The following is a 16,177-nucleotide window of genomic DNA, read 5'->3' on the forward strand; positions in this document are numbered from 1 at the left end:
GGAGGAAAGAAGGTGGGGAGCAGAGGGAGCAGGAGGTGAGAGAAGGCCCAAAAGGCTTCTGAGGACAGGTGAGCCCCATGGGGAGGAAAGAAAGTGGGGAGCAGAGGGAGCAGGTGGTGAGAGAAGCCCCAAAAGGCTTCTGAGGACAGGCGGGCCCCACGGGGAGGAAAGAAAGTGGGGGCAGAGGGAGCAGGGGGTGAGAGAAGGCCCAAAAGTCTTCTGAGGACAGGTGGGCCCCACGGGGAGGAAAGAAAGTGGGGAGCAGAGGGCGCAGGGGGTGAGAGAAGGCCCAAAAGTCTTCTGAGGACAGGCGGGCTCCACGGGGAGGAAAGAAAGTGGGGAACAGAGGGAGCAGGGGGTGAGAGAAGGCCCAAAAGACTTCTGAGGACAGGTGAGCCCCATGGGGAGGAAAGAAAGTGGGGTTCAGAGGAAGTAGGGGGTGAGAGAAGGCCCAAAAGGCTTCTGAGGACAGGTGAGCCCCACGGGGAGGAAAGAAAGTGGGGGGCAGAGGAAGCAGGGGGTGAGAGAAGGCCCAAAAGGCTTCTGAGGACGGTAAGGGCAGGCAGGCCTTAGTGGTGCAAGTGGTTAATGTCACTGAAAGTTTGGAGGTTCGAATCCACCCAGAGGCACCTTGGCAGAAAGGCCTATATATCTACTGAAAAAAAATAAGCCATTGAAAACTCTATAGAGCACAGTTCTACTGTGACACACATGGGGTCACCGTGAGTCACAGTAAACTCAACAACTTTTTTCCCCCTAGCAACTTGCTGACTTTCCAATTGCACAGGAGAAGCTGCTGCTCGTTGTTAAATAATCCTACAAATGTGACTGTTCTGCTTTCCTGTTTAAACCTTCAACATTTATGAAGCTGCCTTTATTCAGTTTATTCAGCCTGCCTTTGAGTGAAGTACAAATTCCTTTGTAAGGCGGCTCATCTTAGGTTTTCCTGCCCACAGACATTGGCACGTGCTCTTCCCTCTTCCTCTCTAACGAGACAGGTCAGAACTTAGCTCAGAAGTCATTCTCCTCTAAAGTTCTGTTGGATCAGACTAGGGAGGCTAAGAACCCACAGTCCTCTGATGTCTTTCTCATGAAAGCTCTTAGCTCACTGTATTATTTGACTGTCTCTCTCTCCCCAAAGATGACTAGACAAGAGTTCCACGAGGGCAGGAACTGGGTTTTGGTTATTTCTGTATCCTCCGTTATTTTAGGTACTCGGTTGACACCTGCAGAATAAGGCGACTCCACGGATGGGTTTACAGACGTGGTAACCCCGGCAGCTCCCGGCTCAGCTGCATCTCTCCAGCCCAGACTCTTCTGCTGAGAGGACGAGTCTCCCAGCCTCTTCTGCTGAGAGGACGGGTCTCCCAGCCTCTTCTGCTGAGAGGATGGTCTCCCAGACTCATCCACTGAGAGGACAGTCTCCAAGATTCATCAGCTCAGAAGACGGTCTCCTAGACTCTTCTGCTGAGAGGATGGTCTCCCAGATATTCTTGCTTCCCAAGGAGAGCTATTTCCTTGTATTGGCATCCAACTCACCACTCATCTCCTTCTCCTCATTGTCAGTATAGTTCAATAAAACACTTCAAAGACTGTCCTATTCACTGGTTTCTTCAAAGTGATCAGTCTTTGGAGGGTCAAAGATAAAATGGTTTGGCAACACTACAGAGGGAAGAAAACACTTTTTGGCCATTTCTTCACAGAAAGGCTCTTTTCAAACATACATGGCAGGTAAGAACAGAACCCAGGGGCAAGATAAAATCTCTGTGAATAATACAAAGGAAACCAACAGTAGCAGCTCAAATAACACCAGCCACCCAGCCCCTCTGCCCCAGCTCCTCCTTATCTAAATTACTCCAAGGCTAGAGCTCTCCTTGCTTCCATCTTTTCAGACCAGCAGCATGAGTATCACCTGGGAACTTATGTGAAATGCAAATTATCAGGCCTTATTCCACCCCTAAAAGAAGTCTTGATGGCACAGTGATTAAGCACTCAGCTGCTAACTGAAAGATAGGTGGTTCTAACCCACCAACCACTCTGCGGGAGAAAGATGTGGCAATTTGCTTCCATAAACATTGTTGTTGTTGTTTGTTGTTAGGTGCCATCGAGTTGGTTCCGACTCATAGCGACCCCATGCACAACAGAACGAAACACTGCCCGGTCCTGCGCCATCCTTACAATCACTGTTATGCTTGAGCTCATTGTTGCAGCCACTGTGTCAATCCACCTTGTTGAGGGTCTTCCTCTTTTCCGCTGACCCTGTACTCTGCCAAACATGATGTCCTTCTCCAGGGACTGATGCCTCCTGACAACATGTCCAAAGTATGTAAGATGCAGTCTCACCATCCTTGCCTCTAAGGAGCATTCTGGCCGCACTTCTTCCAAGACAGATTTGTCCATTCTTTTGGCAGTCCATAGTATGTTCAATATTCTTTGCCAACACCACAATTCAAAGGTGTCAACTCTTCTTCTGTCTTCCTTATTCACTGTCCAGCTTTCATACGCATATGATGCGATTGAAAAGACCATGGCTTGGGTTTTTTTTTGGGTTAGGTGCACCTTAGTCTTCAGGGTGACATCTTTGCTCTTCAACACTTTGAAGAGGTCCTTTGCAGCAGATTTGCCCAATGCAATGCGTCTTTTGATTTCTTGACTGCTGCTTCCATGGCTGTTGATTGTGAATCCAAGTAAAATGAAATCCTTGACAACTTCAATCTTGTCTCCGTTTATCATGATGTTGCTCACTGGTCCAGTTGTGAGGATTTTTGTTTTCTTTATGTTGAGGTGTAATCCATACTGAAGGCTGTGGTCTTTGATCTTCATTAGTAAGTGCTTCAAGTCCTCTTCACTTTCAACAAGCAAGGTTGTGTCATCTGCATAACGCAGGTTGTTAATGAGTCTTCCTCCAATCTTGATGCCCCGTTTTTCTTCATATAGTCCAGCTTATTGTATTATTTGTTCAGCATACAGATTAAATAGGTATGGTGAAAGAATACAACCCTGACACACACCTTTCCTGACTTTAAACCAATCAGTATCCCCTTCTTCTGTCCGAACAACTGCCTCTTGATCTATGTAAAGGTTCCTCATGAGCACAATTAAGTGTTCTGGAATTCCCATTCTTCGCAGTGTTATCCATAGTTTGTTATGATCCACACAGTCAAATGCCTTTGCATAATCAATAAAACACAGGTAGACATCCTTCTGGTATTCTCTGCTTTCAGCCAGGATCCATCTGACATCAGCAGTGATATCCCTGGTTCCACGTCCTCTTCTGAAACCAGCCTGAATTTCTGGCAGTTCCCTGTCGATATACTGCTGCAGCCATTTTTGAATGATCTTCAGCAGAACTTTGCTTGCGTGTGATATTAATGATATTGTTCTATAATTTCCACATTCAGCTGGATCACCTTTCTTGGGAATAGGCATAAATATGGATCTCTTCCAGTCAGTTGGCCAGGAAACTGTCTTCCATATTTCTTGGCATAGGTGACTGAGCACCTCCAGCGCTGCATCTGTTTGTTGAAACATCTCAATTGATATTCCATCAATTCCTGAAGCCTTGTTTTTCGCCAATGCCTTCAGAGCAGCTTGGACTTCTTCCTTTAGTACCATCAGTTCCTGATCATATGCCACCTCTTGAAATGGTTGAATATTGACTAATTCTTTTTGGTATGATGACTCTGTGTATTCCTTCCATCTTCTTTTGATGCTTCCTGCATCATTTAATATTTTCCCCATGGAATCCTTCACTATTGTAACTTGAAGCTTGTATTTTTTCTTCAGTTCTTTCAGCTTGAGAAATGCCAAGCGTGTTCTTCCCTTTTGGTTTTCTATCTCCAGCTCTTTGCACGTGTCATTATAATACTTTATTTTGTCTTTTCGAGAGGCCCTTTGAAATCTTCTGTTCAGTTCTTTTACTTCAAGTCTTCCTTTTGCTTTAGCTGCTCGACGCTCAAGAGCAAGTTTCAGAGTCTCCTCTGACATCCACCTTGCTCTTTTCTTTCTTTCCTGTCTTTTCAATGACCTCTTTCTTTCTTCATGGATGATGTTCTTGATGTCATTCCACAACTCGTCTGGCCTTCGGTCACTAGTGTTCAATGCGTCAAATCTATTCTTGAGATGGTCTCTAAATTCAGGTGGGATATACTCAAGGTCATATTTTGGCTCTCGTGGATTTGCTCTGATTTTCTTCAGTTTCAGCTTGAACTTGCATATGAGCAATTGATGGTCTGTTCCATAGTTGGTCCCTGACCTTGTTCTGACTGATGACAGTGAGCTTTTCCATCGTCTCTTTCCACTGATGTAGTCACTTTGATTTGTGTGTTCCATTTGGCGAGGACCATGTGTATAAAAAATAGTCACGGTTTATGTTGGTGAAAGAAGGTATTTGCAATGAAGAAGTCATTGGTCTTAAAAAATTCTATCATTCGATCTCCGGCACTGTTTCTATCACCAAGGCCATATCTTCCAACTGCTGATCCTTCTTCTTTGTTTCCAACTTTCGCAATCCAATTGCCAGTGATTATCAATGCATCTTGATTGGATGTTTGATCAATTTCAAACTGCAGCAGCTGATAAAAATCTTCTATTTCTTCATCTTTGGCCCTAGTGGTTAGTGAGTGAATTTGAATAATAGTCATATTAACTGGTCTTCCTTGTAGGCGTATGGATATTATCCCATCACTGACAGCCTTGTACTTCAGGATAGATCTTGAAACGTTCTCTTCAACAATGAATGCAACATCATTCCTCTTCGAGCTGTCATTCCCAGGATAGACTATATGATTGTCCGATTCAAAATGGCCAATACTAGTCCATTTCAGCTCACTAATGCCTAGGATATCAATGTTTATGCATTCCATTTCATTTTTGATGATTTCCAACTTTCCTAGATTCATACTTCATACATTCCAAGTTCCGATTATTAATGGATGTTTGCAGCTGTTTCTTCCCATTTTGAGTCGTGCCATATCAGCAAATGAAGGTCCCGAAAGCTTTACTCCATCCACGTCATTAAGGTCGACTCTACCTTAAGGAGGCAGCTCTTCCCCAGTCATCTTTTGAGTGCCTTCCAACCTGGGGGGCTCATCTTCCAGCACTATATCAGACAATGTTCCGCTGCTATTCATAAGGTTTTCACTGGCTAATGCTTTTCAGAAGTAGACTGCTGGGCCCTTCTTCCTAGTCTGTCTTAGTCTGGAAGCTCAGCTGAAACCTGTCCTCCATGGGTGACCCTGCTGGTATCTGAATACTGGTGGCACAGCTTCCAGCATCACAGTAACACACAAGCCTCCACAGTATGACAAACTGACAGACACGTGGGGGTCCATAAAGATTACAGCCTTGGAAATCCCATGGGGCAGTTCTACTTTGCCTTATAGGGTTGCTATGAGTTGGAATTGACTAGACAGGAACCGGTTTTTGGTACTTCACATCTAATGTATCTGAAATTCCAGGGAGCAGGCCCAGGAATCTGTGTTTTAACAAGCCCTACAAGTGATTGTGATGTGCCCTAAGGTTTGAGAACCGCTGTTTTAGACTTTAACGAGAACACAAGTACAGCCTCACAAAAGGCACCACTCTTCTGACTCAGTGGCAATGGGTATTAAAGTACATACTCATATGAGGAAGATGGGACATAGATTCCTAAGGACATCAACTTGTCATTTTAGGTGGTGCTGTCAGGAACCTTCTGTCATGGTGCAGATTTTCCACATCTGTGCAGTCACGAGGGGGGCTACTAGCCACCTGTGGCACGAAAACTTGCGGCCGAAGGACTGAATTTTCATTTAACATTAATAGCCACATGTGGCTAGTGGCTACCATATTGGACAACGCAGTTCCAGAAGATGACTTAACTATATTAAACCATATTCAAATTACTTCCTGAAATCCCAGCAAAAACATCTTTAAAATATTCTCTAAGATTCTGCCTGATTTCTTTGTACCTCTTCCTTCCGTGTAGTAACTTGCACACAGAAAAAGCTCAATAAATATTTTGGCAGTTGACCTTGGATTGAGCTGGTTTTGTCATCTGTAAGATGGAAGCTATTCACCGCATCACTCATTCATTTAATAAATATATTTACTGCTTATCTCAAGTTTGTTCTAAATATCAAATTAATGTTTTTGAAACTTTTTTGAAGCCGTTTAAAGCACTATGCAAAGAAGTATTAATCTTTCTGTGTAAATTTGACAAGGCGTTAGGTATGTGGCTTGACTTGTGGTAAATCAGAATTCTGGGGGCAATAAGCTGTGTTGTCACTGTGGGCCCTGATATGCATCTTTAAGATTTAAAGAAAGAGGATACAACAGAAGTCAACCTCAAGAACTGCCAAAGGAAATGATTCTTTGTGATTGTACAAATCTTTCAGACGGCTCTGCTTTACACAAGGTTCTGTTAAGGTAGGTAGTGGGTCTCATTTTACAAGACAAATATGTATTTCCATTCTGCTACCTAAAACAAGGTACAGCCTGGCCTTTACTACCCATCATTAATGAGTCTGTACAAGAGTGACTAAATTTGGATTACAGAAAGACTATATTCAAAGTTTTTTCTTCTTTTTTCTAATTTTATTTTAAATATGACTCTTAGTAGTTTAGGAGCCCTGGCGGCACAACAGTTAAGTGCTCAGCTGCGAAAAAAAGGTTGGGGGTTCGAACCCATTCAGCGGCTCTGTGGGAGAAAGACCTAGAGATCTGCTCTGTACAGATTACAGTCGAGAAAACCGTACGGGGCAGTTCTACCCTATCTCATGGGATGGCTGTGAGTCAGAATCGACAACATTAGTAGTTGAGAGAAATCCAGCCTGTCCCTGAACAAATTCAGGCTCTTGCCTGATATGCACTTCTAAGTGTGAGAACTTTTACAAAGCTCTTGCTCTCTTTGGCCTCTAGGGATGCAACTGTCCAAACTTCACACAAGGAAATTGGCCGGGAGTTCAACAGGGGCCTGGAGCCCAGCAAGAATGTGAATCCTAGGGCCCTAGTACAAGTGATGGCCAAGTTCTCCAAGGCCCTGGGCGGACACCTCATCTGCCTCCCATGATGCCTCTCCCTGGTGCTACCAATACTGGGCCCTGACTCTCTCTCTCTCTCTGGGACCCACATACAGAAAAGAGAGTTGTTGGTGCCTTGCTCCCTTATACCAGGTTTGAGGCCACGAAATAGGGATTGGTCACTGCTGGCAGGGCCTGGGCTGTCTCCATCAGACAGGCAGGTGGGGTGGGGCAGGGTGTCCAAATGCTAAAGCAGAGCTACCACCTAGGGGATGTGAGGATATTAAAGGATCCTCAGCCTGGGGGATTATCACTCTGTTTCCTGGTCTTTACCTCAAAAATCTAGGCAATCACCTGCTTTTTAGAAAGGTATGGAGGGGATAGTTGGGTTAGGATAGAAAGGGAGTTTGAGTCAAATTAAATCAAGGTTGGGGCTCCAGGCAGAGCTAAAGAAGAGGAATCTGACAGGGCATGGGAGGGTTGGTGGCATATAGGTATCTTCTCTAAGATCAGAGGATTGTAAACCAGGGGAAAATCTCAGACATCATATAATCCATGCTTTCCACCCTCTCTCTCACCTAGGACAGACATCACTAATGGACCTTAGTACTCTTTCCCACCAAGCCTGGAGGTACCTCCAAGTCTTCAAAATGGCAGCAAGGTAACAACTATGAATTGCTGAGCTTGCAAACCAAATAAAACCTCATGATCAGATAGCTTCACTGGGGAATTTTACCAAACATTCACAGAAGAACTGACACCAATTCTACTAGAACTTTTTCAAAAGAGAAAAGAGGAAGGAATACTCTCTAACTCATTCTATGAAGCCAGCATCACCCTGATACCAACGCCAGGTAAAAACATCATAAAAAAAGAAAACCACAGACCAATATCCCTCGTTAATATAGATGCAAAAATTCTCAACACAATTCTAGCAAACAGAATTCAACAACATATTAGGAAAATCATACATCACAATCAAATGGAAATCATAGCAGGAATGCAAGGGTGGCTCAACATTAGAAAACCCATCGATGTAATTCACCACATACCAGGAATGCAAGGGTGGTTCAACATTAGAAAACCCATCGACGTAATTCACCGCATACCAGGAATGCAAGGGTGGTTCAACATTAGAAAACCCATCGACGTAATTCGCCGCATACCAGGAATGCAAGGGTAGTTCAACATTAGAAAACCCATCGACGTAATTCGCTGCATACCAGGAATGCAAGGGTGGTTCAACATTAGAAAACCCACCGATGTAATTCGCCACATACCCGGAAAGCAAGGGTGGTTCAACATTAGAAAACCCACCGACGTAATTGGCTGCATACCAGGAATGCAAGGGTGGTTCAACATTAGAAAACCCATCGATGTAATTCGCCACATACCAGGAATGCAAGGGTGGTTCAACATTAGAAAACCCATCGATGTAATTCACCGCATACCAGGAATGCAAGGGTGGTTCAACATTAGAAAACCCACCGATGTAATTCACCGCATACCAGGAATGCAAGGGTGGCTCAACATTAGAAAACCCATCGACGTAATTCGCCGCATACCAGGAATGCAAGGGTGGTTCAACATTAGAAAACCCATCGATGTAATTCGCCAAATGAATAAGACAAAGAAGAAGAACTATATGATCATCCCAATTGGTGAAAAAAACATTGATAAAATCTAACACCCTTTCCTGATAAAACCTCTCAGCAAAAAAGGGATGGAAGGGAAACTCCTCAACATAATTAAGTGCATATATGCAAAACCAATAGCTGTCATTATCTTCAGTGGGAAAAGAGTTAAGAGCCTTCCCCTAAAAAACAGGAATGAGACAAAGATGCCCACTATCATCACTTTTATTTAATGTGGTACTGGAAGTCCTAGCCAGAGCAATAAAGCAACAAAGAAATATAAAGGGTATCTAAATCGGAAAGGAAAAAAATGAAACTATCCCTATTTGCAGGACATGATCCTACATATAGAAAACCCCAAAGAATCCACAAGAAAGCTTCTGTATCTAAAAGAAGAATTCAGCAACGTTGCAGGATACAAGATCAACATTAAAAAATCAGCTGGGTTCCTATACACTAACAGAGAAGAATTTGAAAAGGAAATTAAGAAAATAATGCCATTTTCTAAATAGCTCCCCAAATGATAAAATACCTAGGAATAAACCTAATCAGGGATATAAAAGACTTATACAATGAAAAGTATAAAACACTAAAAAAAAAAAAAGACCTACATAAATGGAATGGTATTCCCTGGTCACGGATTAGAAGACTTAATGTTGTGAAAATGTCAATACTACCCAAAGCAATCTAGAGATAAATTGCAATCCCAATCCAATTTCCAACGACATTCTCTACTATAATAGAAAAACTAATTATTAACCTTAAATGGAAAGGAGAGAGGCCCTGAATAGCCAAAGCAACATTGAAGTAGGAGTGAAGTAGGAGGCCTCACACTTCCTGACCTCAAAACATAAGATACAGCTACACTAATCAAGATGACCTGTTACTGGTTTAACAGTAGACACATAGACCAATGGAACAGAACTGAGAACCAAGAAATAAATTCATCCATCTATGGACAACTGATTTTCAGCAAGGTGTAAAGGTCCATTCAATGGCAAAAGAACAGTCTCTTTAATACATGGTGCTGGAAACTGGATATCCATTTGCAGGAAAATGAAACCGGACCCATACCTCACACTATACACAAAAATTAACTCAAAATGGATCAAAGACCTAAATGTTAAAGTGAAAATGATAAAGCTGTGGGGAAAAAATAGGTCAAAACAACGGGACTAAACAAACAAAAAGATTATCAAACACAACTACAAATGCAAAAGCAGCAGAAGAAACGTCATAAAAACTAACCACTTATGCCATCAAAAGACTTTACCAAAAGAGCAAAGAGATGACCTACACACTGGGAAAAAATCTTTAGGAACAACATATCCAATAAGGGTCTGATCTTTAAAATATATAGAAAACTGCCATAAGTCAACAACAGAAAGACAAAAAAAAAAACAAAACACCAGATAAACCCAGTGTCGTTGAGTTGATTCCAACTCATTGTGACCCTATAGGACAGAGCAGAACTGCCCCATTGAGTTTCTAAGGAGCGCCTGGTGGATTCGAACTGCCAACCCTTTGGTCAGCAGCCATAGCACTTAACCACTATGTCACCAGGGTTTCCAAGACAAATACCCCAAATAAAAAACGGGCAAAAGACATGAACAGACACTTCACCAAAGAAGACATTCTAGTGGCCAACAAACACATGACAAGATGGTCTAGATCTTTAGCCATTAGAGAGATGCAAATTGACAATGAGATATCATCCCATCTCTGCTAAAATGACACTGATCAAAAAAACAGAAAACAACAAATCTGGTGAGGCTGTGGGGAGACTGAAATCCTTATCCACTGCTGGTGGAACTGTAAAATGGTACAACCATTATGGAAAACAGTACGGTGCTTCCTCAGAAAACTAGAAATAGAACTACCTTATGATCCAGCAATCCTACTCCTAGGTGTATACCCTAGAGACTAATGGAAATGACACGAACAGACATATGCACACCTATGTTCACTGCAGCGCTATTCCCAATAGCAGAAAGATGGAAACAACCTCAGTACCTGTTATGGATTGAAGTGTGTCCCCCTAAAATGTGTATCAACTTGGCTAGGCTATAATTCCCACTACTGTGTGGTTATCCACCATTTTGTGATCAGAGAGAGAGGGACCTCATTAATCAAGCAAGAAGAGCTGGGAGCGGAATGTGTCCTTTGGACTTGTGGTCCCTGCACTGGGAAGTTCCCAGACCAGGGGGATTGCTGGCAGGGACCTCGGCCAGAGTTGACAGAGATAGAAAGCTGTCTGCTGGAGCTGGCACCCTGAATTTGGACTTCTAGCCCCCTAAACTGTGAGAGAATAAATTTGTCTTTGTTAAAGCTACCGGGTTATATTTCTGTTATAGCAGCACTAGGTAAGTAAGACGGTGACCATCAAGAGATGAATCAATGAGCAAAACATGGTACACACACACAGTGGGATATTATGCAACTATAAGGAATAATGATAAGTCCTCAAAATATATTTTAACATGGATGAATCTGGAGGACATTATGATGAATGAAATAAGTCAAGCACAAAAAGACAAATATCGTATGTTCCCACTTTTATAAAAAGACAAAAATATGTACACACACAGAAACCAGCGTTCACTGGTGGTTACAAGGGATGGGTGGGTAGGGAAGGGGGAATCTTATTTTAGATAATGAAACAGTTGAGTCGATTCCAACTCATAGTGACCCTATAGGAGAGAGGAGAGTTGCCCCATATGGTTTCCAAGGAGTGGCTGGTGGTTTCAAACTGCTGGCATTTTAGTTAGCAGCCATAGCTCTTAGCCACTGCACCACCACGGGTCCCTTTAGATAATAGACTCTTGTTATTTTGGCGATGGGAAAGGTATCGCTGAATGTGGGTGAAGTGCACACAGCTTGACTAAGGTAAATGATGTCACTAAGGAGTGTACACACACACACACACACACACACACACACACACACACAAAGGATGTTTTTGGTAAATTGTTGGACATAAATAATTTTTTAATGACAACCAAAAAATACATGTGTGGTTATATACGTATGTATGCATATAGGTGCATATATGTGCATATATACATGTAGGTATGTGTATATGTATGTACACGTGTGTGTGCGTGACTGTATATTCGTAGATATAGTAAAGCACATAGGTGGCACAGTTATGGGTACTTCTTAGACATAACCAAACACCTCACAGGACTGGTTTTCTGGGTTTGAAGCCTTAGGGCCATAGTCTTGTAGGACAACTTGGTGAATTGGCACAATATAGTTCACAAAGTTTATATTCTACATCCTGGTTTGGTGAGCAGCATCTGGAGTCTTAAAAGCTTGTGAGCGACTCTAAGATATAACATTGGTCTCTTTTCATCCAGAGCTAAAGAGAAAGAAGGAAACCAAAGACTCAGAGAAGAAACTAGTCTTTAGGACTAACAGTCTGCATGAACCATGGCCTCATCTACCTGACACCAGAAGAACTAGATGGTGCCTGGCTACCACTAACAACCATTCTGATCAGGGCCACAATAGATGGATCCTGATAGACGAGGAGAAGATGTGGAACAGAACTCAAATTCTTAAAAAGACCAGACTTACTGGACTGGTTGAGACTGGAATACTCGCTGAGACCACTGCCCTGAGATACTCCATAAACCTTGAACCAAAACTACCCACTAGGGTTACCTTTTAGCTAAATAACAGACTGGCTCACAAAATAAAGAATATTACCAATGAGTACTACACACCTTTAAAAAATCATCTGTATGAGACCAAATAGTGAACAATTACCCTAAAGCAAAGATGAAAGGGTAAGGAGTCAGGGAAGCCAGATTACTGGAAGCGAAACATCCAGAAAGGAATTAATGAGACTGTTAACACAGTGTGAAAAATGTAACCAATGTCTCTGAACAATCTGTGTATGATTGTTAAATGGGAGCCTCATTTGCTGTGTAAACATGACCGAAAACACAATAAAATACTATGTAAAAACAAACAACCCTCATGACCTTATTTGATCTGTATTAATCCACCCACTGTATGAACGAGGAAGACTTAATCATAATAACACTTTGATCTATCATGAATCGAGCCCTTACTAACGCCCAGACTCATTCTAAGCACTTTACATATAAAACCATTTGCTGTTGAGTTGACTCTGACTTATTCACGGTGACCCCCCGTGTGTCAGAGTAGAACTGTGCTCCACAGGGTTTCTGAATGCTGAGTTTTCAGAAGTAGATTGCTAGGCCTTTCTTCCAAGGTGCCTTTGGGTGGACTTGAACTTCCAACCTTTCAGTGAGCAGCTGAGTTCCTTAACCATTTGTACCACCCAGGGACTCTACTTTACATAGAATAACTCATATAATCCTCACGGCACCTTCATGAGAAGAGACTGTTATTAGCCTCATGTTGGAGATGAGACTGTGGCAAACCAAAAAATCCCAGTGCCATCAAGTCGATTCCGACTCATAGTGACCCTATAGGACAGAGTAGAACTGCCCCATAGAGTTTCCAAGGAGCGCCTGGTGGATTCAAACTGCCGACCCTTTGGTCAGCAACCGTGTAGCACTTAACCACTACACCACCAGGGTTTCCGAGACTGTGGCACAAAGAGGTAAATTTCTCAAGGTCACACAGCTAAGAAATGCTAGAGCTGGGATTCAAACCTGGACAGCCCTGCTCAAGAGTACGCACTCTTAACAACTGTGCTAATACCGCCCCCCGTGTGGATAAGACTCTGCTTTACATTTACTGCAGAGCAAAAAAAGAACAACCCAAATGAGTATGTGAGTTTTAGAATATTATATTTTTAGAATCATTAAAATCCAACACTTACAGGATATTAAAACCCTGCCAACAAGGACATCAGCGTGTTCTAGGAGACAGTAATTGTAAAGCTGCAATCGCCCCGTAAACTTTCCAAATCAGTGTAAGAGCTTTCATGAAAAGCTTCAGAAATGCGGCTCACAGGGTAATGGTTTTTGGTCAAACTGCCTTTGATCTCTCATGGGAAAAATATGTACTTACAGATATTGCAGGAAACCTCACCACTTCCTTCCTAAGTGTTGGTCAAAACCCCTAATTACCTGACTAATTAAACTGTGAAACTTCCCTTACAGATGGCAAAAATGAGCTTTTTGCACCCCACAAATTTAGTTGTGACATACCACCAAAAGAATGTAGAAATATTTCAATGATTTCACTGTAGACAGCATGAAAAATTTAAACAAATTGTATAAAAATTAATTAGAAACTAATGAAAATAATCTGTTCTCTCACAGGGGGAAGATAACCCAATTCTGTAGGCATGAAGAGCTAATGAAGGCGTCTGCTGAATAATCACGTCACTTTGGCAGGGCGTGAAGGCCGAGCACCAGACGCCTTCTCCATGAAGTGGCAAACCCCAAACAAGTCCATCAGTCCGCACTTGGTCTGTGATTCTCATACTGATTTTCTGGGACTTCCTTTTCATTCTACTTGTAGTCACAGGCCAAGGCAGCGCTGCTCCTCTCGTTTCCCCAGGACGTTCCCTACAGGGAAGGTGTCCGTCATGCTCCCCCTCCCTTAGCGCAGCATTTGCAGTAATCCAGATGGCCATGTCAGCACATTGGCCAGAGGAATTAGTACTGAGAAAACGGAATCTAATACAAGTTCTGCAGTCCTGGGAGGAAATGTCTGTCTGACTAGTGTGTGCTGCTTGCAGAGAAAGACCACTGAGCTCTCAGTCCAGGAACCTACGTTCCACATCCACTGAGGGAAGTTGAGATACCAGGAGCTACTCACCAGCGTTGAGGCTGCCAGTGGCTGCCGTCCAGCCCATAACGGGCGGGATGGCCCCAACCACGGCTCCGACCCACGTGTTGGCAATGCTGACCCTCTTCAGTGGTGTATAACAGCAAGCATACAGGAAAATGTTGAAGGCCCCTAGGGCCCCCGTGAGTGGATTCACTCCACAGGCCAGCAGGGCCACTCCTGGAACAGCGCAGCAAGTGGCAAAGGACACAGCGAGCAACGGACTGGAAAAGAGCAGAGAAGACAAAGCGGTCATTTCCGACTCAAGTTCACCCCACCGCCTGGAATCGGCGCCGACCAAGAGTGAGCGAGCAATCGACCTCCACAGTGAAGCACTATGGAAGGGGGTGCTGGCTGGGCCTCTACCTCATTGTGGGGAATCCTCTGTACAAAACCTAAAATAACAAGGCGTTGTGTTTGCAGAAGCCCTGATTGCTCCACCTGATTCTGCCAGTTGGGAATAAAGCAGTTGACAGCCGAGGTCTGAGCCCCCCAGATTCAAATTCAGATTCTGTACTTTCCTGGCTGTACAATGTCTGGGCTTCACATTACTCAGCTGTACAAGAAAGATAATTATCTCTTCCTCATAGAGTATATGTGAGGACAAACGAGACGATGTCTCCCAGACATTCTGCAGTGTTCTTTTATAAAACTAGTTGTTACTGAGTGGACTCTGACTCGTGGCGACCCTGTGCGTGTCAGAGGAGAAGTGTGCTCCACAGGGTTTCCACTGGCTGATTTAATGAAAGTAGATCAGCAGGTCTTTCTCCTGAGGTGCCGCTGGCTGGACTCAAACACTCAACCTTTTGGTTAGCAGCTGAGGGTGTTAATTGCCTGCACCACCCAGGAACTCCAAAACCACACCGAACACAATATTGAACGATTTGGACAAAAAAGAGGAGTATCTCAATTCTGGAAGCAGTTCTGCCTGTTTATACTTTATTTAAAATATCACCCAAGTTAGTATTAAGAACAATGATGTGCCTCAGTGAGCGTCACCATTATGATATTTCTAATACATTACAGATGCAGCATAGCACCGGTCAGACCCTGACAGCACCCACAGTGAAACATGGGGGGCTGTTTAGCAGTACAGCACAATTTCAGTTCAGTTTGTTCCTTAGCTTAGTTTAAGGACATGGGATTTCCAAGAGGAGCATACTAGTGCTATATGTTTAAATTAAATTTCAAATAAAACTCTACAATGACAATTGTAAGCTTGATGCTCAGAAGTCTACTTTGCAAAGAAGCCTTTGTGTGCCATCTTGTGACAGACTTTTTGAGTCTCCATAAATTGGAGCTACTAGTTCCTGCTTACATGCAAGTTTATTTATTCTTTCTAAAGAAACAGAGGAGGTCACTCACACCTGCTTTCTCCTTAGAGAAATCACAATGCTTTCTCTGAGTAAACAGCACGATGTTGGGTGTCCTCCTAATTAAAGATGGTACAATGTGCTCAGTGGGAGGCAAGAGTCACCAGTGTGCAGCTTCCAGGAAGCTCTGGTCATTTTCCCCGAGGGAGGGAATCTACCCTCCATGCCCTTCTAGTCACAGGGCTGCAGTGTTCACAGCAGGAGAGAAGCCCTGTATCTAAGGAGCCACCCTTTCAGGAAAAGGAATGAATTGTCCTCCCATTCACAAAAAAAAAAAAAAAAATTTTTTTTTTTTTTTTTTTTCAGGAAAAGGAATGAATTGTAGAATTAAGACAAGTTAGAACTCAGTTGGTGTACGTGTGTGGTGCAAACAGTTAACACGCTTGGCTGCTAA

General features: G+C 43.1%; 1 protein-coding gene across 1 annotated transcript in view; it reads right to left on the reverse strand.

Annotated features, from left to right (window-relative positions):
* LOC126063279 (protoheme IX farnesyltransferase, mitochondrial) overlaps nt 1–16,177 on the reverse strand; it is a 205,983-nt gene that overhangs the window by 11,359 nt on the left and 178,447 nt on the right. The window contains exon 6 of the mRNA XM_049861554.1: nt 14,402–14,634. Within this exon, the coding sequence (XP_049717511.1) occupies nt 14,402–14,634 (233 nt within the window). The remainder of the gene's footprint in view (nt 1–14,401; nt 14,635–16,177) is intronic.

Source organism: Elephas maximus, chromosome 19, assembly GCF_024166365.1.
Source record: "Elephas maximus indicus isolate mEleMax1 chromosome 19, mEleMax1 primary haplotype, whole genome shotgun sequence".
NCBI lineage: Eukaryota > Metazoa > Chordata > Mammalia > Proboscidea > Elephantidae > Elephas > Elephas maximus.